The sequence below is a fragment of the Gekko japonicus genome, unplaced genomic scaffold (genome assembly GCF_001447785.1).
Source record: "Gekko japonicus isolate JY-2015 unplaced genomic scaffold, Gekko_japonicus_V1.1 scaffold796, whole genome shotgun sequence".
Taxonomy (NCBI): Eukaryota; Metazoa; Chordata; class Lepidosauria; order Squamata; family Gekkonidae; genus Gekko; species Gekko japonicus.
In genome coordinates, this window is record NW_015165854.1 from 751,875 (window position 1) to 759,009 (window position 7,135).

The 7,135-nt window shown below is 51.1% G+C and overlaps 1 protein-coding gene across 1 annotated transcript in view; it reads right to left on the bottom strand.

Moving 5' to 3' along the window:
• Window positions 1-7,135, bottom strand: part of LRRC49 (leucine rich repeat containing 49) — a gene marked incomplete at its 5' end in the record, with an annotated part of 48,465 nt that overhangs the window by 9,199 nt on the left and 32,131 nt on the right. The window contains 2 exons of the mRNA XM_015411126.1: window positions 744-929; window positions 2,615-2,852. Coding sequence (XP_015266612.1) covers window positions 744-929; window positions 2,615-2,852 — 424 coding nt within the window. The remainder of the gene's footprint in view (window positions 1-743; window positions 930-2,614; window positions 2,853-7,135) is intronic.

Consider the following 7,135-nt stretch of genomic DNA (forward strand, 5'->3'; position numbering starts at 1 on the left):
CCTCCTGATGGCACCTGGTATTTTTGGCCACTGTGTGACAGAGTGTTGGACTGGATGGACCATTGGCCTGATCCAACATTGGCTTCTCTTGTGTTCTTATATGGAGCAGAGGTCCATCAGTGGCTATTAGCCACAAGGTATAGATAGGAACTCTCGGTCTGGGGCAAGGGATGCTCTGTATTCTTGGTGCTTGGGAGGGGGGGCAACAGTGGGAGGGCTTCTAGTGTCCTGGCCCCACTGGTGGACTTCCTGATGGCCCCTGGTATTTTTGGCCACTGTGTGACACAGAGTGTTGGACTGGATGGGCCATTGGCCTGATCCAACACGGCCTTCTATGATGTTCTTATAGGATTTCTCGGTCTGGGGCAAGGGATGCTCTGTATTCTTGGTGCTTGGGAGGGGGGGCAACAGTGGGAGGGCTTCTAGTGTCCTGGCCCCACTGCTGGACCTCCTGATGGCCCCTGGTGTTTCTGGCCACTGTGTGACACAGAGTGTCGGACTGGACTGGGCCGTTGGCCTGACCCAACATGGGCTTCTATGATGTTCTTAGGCTCTAACCAATTTTGTGTTTGGCTCCACCTCCTGCCGCAGCCGTTTCCTAGCTGCGCCTGTCCCCTTGTGTCCGAATTCCAAAGGCGCCCACAGCCTCAAGAAGGTTGGGGAACCCTGACCCACCTGAACTGGCTTTCATCGCTTAGGCAACGTCTCATTTGAACCACCTCTCCCCAAAGGACGCTCCTCACCTCCACCCCGTTTATTTTCTGCAGGTTGAAATGGCTCAGCCGGAAGAGGACGTAGTACTTCCACAAGGTGAAGCTGACCACTCGGTTTCCCTGGGCGTCGACGGTCAGCTGCTCCAGGCGGCGGAACTGCGCTAAAGCGTTGAACTGCTGCAGCGTGACGAGGTTCGTGTCCTTGAACTTCAAGTGCTGCAGAAGAGACAGAGACAGCTTCAAGAGGGGGCTGGAGGAACACGTGGAGCAGAGGCCCATCAGTGGCTATTAGCCACCAGGTATAGAGAGAACGCTCTGTCTGGGGCAAGGGATGCTCTGCGTTCTTGGTGCTTGGGGGGGCCACAGTGGAAGGACTTCTGGAGTTGTGGCCCCGCTGCTGGACCTCCTGATGGCCCCTGGGTTTTGGCCACCGTGTGACACTGAGTGTTGGACTTGATGGGCCACTGGCTTGATCCAACATGGCTCCTCTCATGTTCTTATGTCTGGGGCAGTGATGCTCTGTCTTCTTGGTGCTTTGGGGGGGCAACAGTGGGAGGGCGTCTAGCATCCTGGCCCCACTGGTGGACCTCCTGATGGCCCCTGGGTGTTGGCCACTGTGTGACACAGAGTGTTGGACTGGATGAGCCATTGACCTGATCCAACATGGCTTCTCTTATGTTCTTATGTCTGGGGCAGTGATGCTCTGTATTTTTGGCACTTGGGGGGCAACAGCAGGAGGGCTTCTAGAGTTCTGGCCCCACTGGTGGACCTCCTGATGGCCCCTGGGTTTTGGCCACTGTGTGACACAGAGTGTTGGTCCGGAGGGGCCATTGGCCTGATCCAACATGGCTTGCCTTACATTCTTAAGGAGAAAGAAAAAGAGAGGCAAGAGGCGTGAGATGTCTGCCAGAGACAGAGCATCATAAAGGAATTGGGAGAACCAAAAAGGCAGAGAGACAGAGAGAAAGTGTGACTGTGTGTGTGTGTTGTCCCATGTCCCTCTGTGTATATTGTCGCCATCAGATACTGCTATAGAGTTGCTTTGGGTAGCTGGCGCACCAGCTCATTTAAAAACAGCTCTTCCTTCGTTAACTCTCTAAGGTAGGGAAGCCGAAACCTCTCTAGGTCCACCAAGAGAGACCGCAGTACACACGAGTCCAGATGTTACAGAGTCGTGGGCAGGGGTCATTTCCTGCAGGAGCGCACAGGAGCGGAGTTCCGGCAGTAAAAAGCCCAGGGGGTGGGCACATGCAACAAGCCCCACCCCCCTGCTCCCAGCAGCCCTCAGTCAGAGCAAGAAGCAGCCAGGTAAGTTGCAGAGGCCCCCCCCCACCCCAAAACAGTCCAGTGGCACCTTTAAGACCAGGTTTTATTCAGGTACGAGCTCTCCCTCCTCTGCGAGGACAGACCTGCACGTCCCCCCCCCAGTAGCTAGCAATCCAAAACAGTCCAGTGGAGCCTGAGCAGTGGGTGTTGCCTTCTGACACACTTCCGGTGACATCAGGGGGTGTGGCATATGCAAATGAGTTATGCTAATGAGCTCCTGCACCTCTTTTTCTACCAAATGACCCCTGGTCGTGGGCAAACTCTTATGGGTTGAATCTGGTATCTATGAATTCTCTTCCAGACAGATCATCTGCTCTCTTCAATAGCATGAGGCCAGAGGAGGGTCCCTGTGAAAAACTCCCCATTCCTCCCGGATCTATGAGAAATTGGCACTCCTGTCATTCATCTGCAAGTCAAGAGTGGTGGAGGAAAAGTGCCAACAAGTCGCAGCCGACTTATGTGACCCCTGTAGGGTTTTCAAGGCCATTCAGAGGTGGTTTGCCATGGCCCCCCAACCAGGAACGGGGGAAGGGGTTTGTTCAGGTCGCCCAGACCTCTGGAAACAAGCTTCTTACCACAAAGTTGGGAAGTTTGATCCTCAGCTTGGGTAGCACCGGAACGATCTCGTCGAAGTCTATGAAAATAAAGGCGATCGTGGCGATGTTTCCGGCCGTCTGGACGCTCCAGTTCCGATCCAGGGATTCCAGAGCCCCCGAGCCGTACAGATACAGGGTGTCTCCGTCAACTTCGACCAAGTGAGAGTCTATGACAGCCAGCCCTTGTACTGTTTTGCTCAGCAGTGAATCGAGAGACCTGCGAGGAGAAAGGAAAACTATTCTTAGAAGTGGGCTCTTGTGGACAGGCGACCTGTGATTGCGGGGGGGGGGGGAAGCTCCTTGATTCCAAAGAAACAAGCTGCCATTAGCTACGCAGAGGGACAGGACGGGGCCTTTTCAGTGGCAGCCCCACGATTACGAAACAACCTCCCCGAGGAGATGTGCCTGGCCCCCTCACTTCCGGTCTGCAGGAGGCAGTTCATGACAGTTTTATTTAGGACTCCAGTTGACTGATTTGTGTTGGTTTGTTTTTTAATGGCAGTCCTAATTGGGATTTTGTATTGCGGCCTTTTATGTGTGCGAGTGTGTGTTTTTATAGTTGTTGTTTTATTTACTTTATAAGCCGCCTTGAGTCCTGCAAGGTAGAAAGGCAGCTAAAAGGTTTTAAATAAATAAAATGCATACAGGTATACATATTCCTGCCTTGACCGGGATATCCCAGGCTAGCCCCATCTCATCAGATCTCGGAAGCTAAGCAGGGTCAGCCCCGGTTGGTACTTGGATGGGAGACCACCAAGGAAGTCCAGGGTTGCTACGCAGAGGCAAGGCAACAGCAAACCACCTCTGTTCATCTCTTGCCTTGACCTGGAAGGCCCAGGTTAGCCCGACCTCATCAGATCTCAGAAGCTAAGCAAGGTCAGCCCCGGTTGGTACTTGGATGGGAGGCCACCAAGGAAGTCCAGGGTTGCTACGCAGAGGCAGGCAACGGCAAACCACCTCTGTTCATCTCTTACCTTGACCTGGAAGGCCCAGGTCAGCCCGATCTCATCAGATCTCAGAAGCTAAGCAGGGTTGGCCCTGGTTAGTCCTTGACTGAGAGACCACCAAGGAAGTCCAGGGTTGCTACGCAGAGGCAGGCAACGGCAAACCATCTCTTGCCTTGACCTGGAAGGCCCAGGCTAGCCCGATCTCATCAGATCTCAGAAGCTAAGCAGGGTCAGCCCCGGTTGGTACTTGGATGGGAGACCACCAAGGAAGTCCAGGGTTGCTACGCAGAGGCAAGGCAACAGCAAACCACCTCTGTTCATCTCTTGCCTTGACCTGGAAGGCCCAGGCTAGCCCGATCTCATCAGCTCTTGTAAGCTAAGCAAGGTCAGCCCTGGTTGGTACTTGGATGGGAGGCCACCAAGGAAGTCCAGGGTTGCTACGCAGAGGCAGGCAGTGGCAAACCCACCTCTGTTGATCTCTTGCCTTGACCTGGAAGGCCCGGGCTAGCCTGATCTCATCAGATCTTGGAAGCTAAGCAGGGTGAGCCCCAGTTAGTACTTGGATGGGGGACCACCAAGGAAGTCCAGGGTTGTGACGCAGAGGCAGGTGATGGCAAACCCTCTCCGAACACCTCTGGCCTTGAAAACCCGACAGAGTCACCATAAGTCAGCAGTGACTTGATGGCAAACAAAGGCATACTCTTTAATACAGAAGAGAATACTTCGCCTGTCAATATTCCCACTCGTCCAACGACTGTATTACAATCCATTCGCTTGCTTAACATGCGATATATTGCTTTGTCTAATTTTCATTTCTAAATGCGGGGCGGGGGGGGGGGATATGTCAAGATGCCTAATTTCATTTGTCTTCTAAGGAGTTATGGGCCAAGGCCTATACTGGAAAGAATTCATCCTTGGAGCCAATTTTTTTTTTCCACTGGCAACAGCATCAATTGGGCAATTTCTGGAACCATAAAAGAGCGGAGGAACCGCCCAGAGAACATTCGCTGCGCATCAAGTTTACTTTCCCCCGGACTGGCTGTACAGGCACAATCTTCAAATTCCTCACGTACGAGATATAAAAATCCCCGCAAAAACGGGAAAACAGTAATAATGGAAATAATCCTGGTTGCTTGGACTACCCCCCCCCCATTTTTTAAAAAACCCATTGTGTCTTTCAAACAGCTTCTACATAATTCCCAGGTTTTACAAGCCTTCACATGTTCACATGAAGCTGCCTTCTCCTGAATCAGACCCTCGGTCCATCAAGGTCAGTATTGCCTACTCAGACTGGCAGTGGCTCTCCAGGGTCTCAGGAGGAGGACTTTCACATCCCCTACTGCCTGGTCCTTTTAACGTGAGATGCCGGGGATTGAACTTGGGACCTTCTGCATGCAAAACAGATGCTCTACCGCTGAGCCCCGGCTCCACCCCTATAATGAACACATGAAGCTACTACACTGAATGAGACCAACAGTGGGAGGGCTTCTGGAGTTCTGGCCCTGCTGGTGGACCTCCTGATGGCCCCTGGGTTTTGGCCACTGTGTGACACAGAGTGCTGGACTGGAGGGGCCATTGGCCTGATCCAACATGGCTTCTCTTATATTCTTACATCTGGTGCAGTGATGCTCTGTATTCTTGGGTGCTTCGTGGGGGGCAACAGTGGGAGGGCTTCTGGAGTTGTGGCCCCGCTGATGGACCTCCTGATGGACCCTGGGTTTTGGCCACTGTGTGACACAGAGTGCTGGACTGGAGGGGCCATTGGCCTGATCCAACATGGCTTCTCTTATATTCTTACATGCAGTGATGCTCTGTATTCTTAGGTGCTTGGTGGGGGGCAACAGTGGCAGGGATTCTGGAGTTGTGGCCCCACTGGTGGACCTCCTGGTGGCACCTGGGTTTCGGCCACTGTGTGACAAAGAGTGCTAGACCGGATGGGCCACTGGCCTGATCCAACATGGCTTCTCTTATGTTCTTACGTTCTAGACAACGTCTCCCTTGCTACAACAACATCAGTCTTTGTGCTAGAGCAAAATGTACTGCAAGAGCAAGAAACGGAGAGTTCGTTGCATGGAAAACACCCGAAATCATATAGTTATACAAACTGGGAGGGAGGGGGAACCGAGAACAATACAACCGGTTTTGGTTATTTTGTATTAAAAGTAGCATTTTTTGCCGCTTTCTTTTTTTGGAAGAACAATGCAGAGAAATCCTTCCAATGTCATATTCTAGAAAGGCAACAAAACTTCAGCTTCCAAGAACAAACGTGGAAGGTTATTTTACACTTCCCGTTTTATTACAGAAGGGCCTGGCGACGAAATCACAGCATTGGCAGCATCAGGAAATTACTAAGAATAAACTCAACTTCTTCAGCCCGTCCCAAAGTAAGTAAAGAAAACATTACAGGGAGGAAAAAAATAAAGCTCATTTTTGACTGGACGGGAGAAAAATATCCTTATATCCTAGTAAAGCACAGCTCTCACGGCTAGGAAAAGGGTGAAGCTACTAGCCTTAAGAGGCCCTACCGTAAGAGAGGTGTTGGGTTTTTCTAACACCGTGACCAAATTTCTTTAAAAGCACCAACATTTTGTACAGGTGACTTTAACCTTTTAAAGAAGGATCCCAGAAGGTCGTAATATGATTTGTTTCGTTTATCTAAGCCGACTGATGTTAAATAGTTCATTTCCTCTCTCTCCTCCGGTCCTTCTCCTTGCCAACAGATATCACGCTAGGAATCAACGACCGAATGGTATCTAAACTCTCATATCCAAAAATTGATTTGTTATGCACGTATCTATTGCACTTCAAGTATGCCAGGTTTCAAGTTGCTGTTATCCCGCACTGTCTTCTACTTTCGTAGTACCGTTTTCTGCACTGACACACTACCTCGAATACTTTGGGCTTTCGGGTTTCCGCAACCCCGGTCCTATTACGATGCCTATTAGATGCCTTATCCAAAAGACTGCATCAAGCGTGTCCAGAAGAGGGCAACCAGGATGGTGAGAGGGTTGGAATCCAAGTCTTACGAGGAAAGGCTGGAAGAGTTGAGTATGTTTAGCCTGGGAAAGAGAAGGCTTAGAGGGGACATGATTGCATTCTTCAAATATTTGAAGGGCTGTCATGTAGAAGATGGAGCGGATCTATTCTCTCTTGCTCCGGATTGCAAGACTAGATCTAACAGGTGGAAATTACAAGGGAGTCGTTACCGGCTAAATATCAGGAGAGACTTCCTAACTGTGAGAGTGGTTGAGCAGTGGAACAGACGGTCTTGGGAAGTGGTGGAGGCTCCTTCACGGGACGCTTTCAAGCGGAGGCTGGACGGCCATCTTTCAGGTATGCTGTAGAGCTATCTTTCGGCTATACTCTTGCAGAGTGCAGGGGGTTGGACTAGATGACCTGCAAGGTCCCTTCCAATTCTAACATTCTATGAGTCTATGATTCTATGATTTACACGGTCTACTCTGCCTTGAGTCACGATACACTTTCCGGTGCATTTATTTGCGACTCAATGTGGGCCATGGTGGCTCAGGGGTTAAGACGCTGGGTTGCAGAC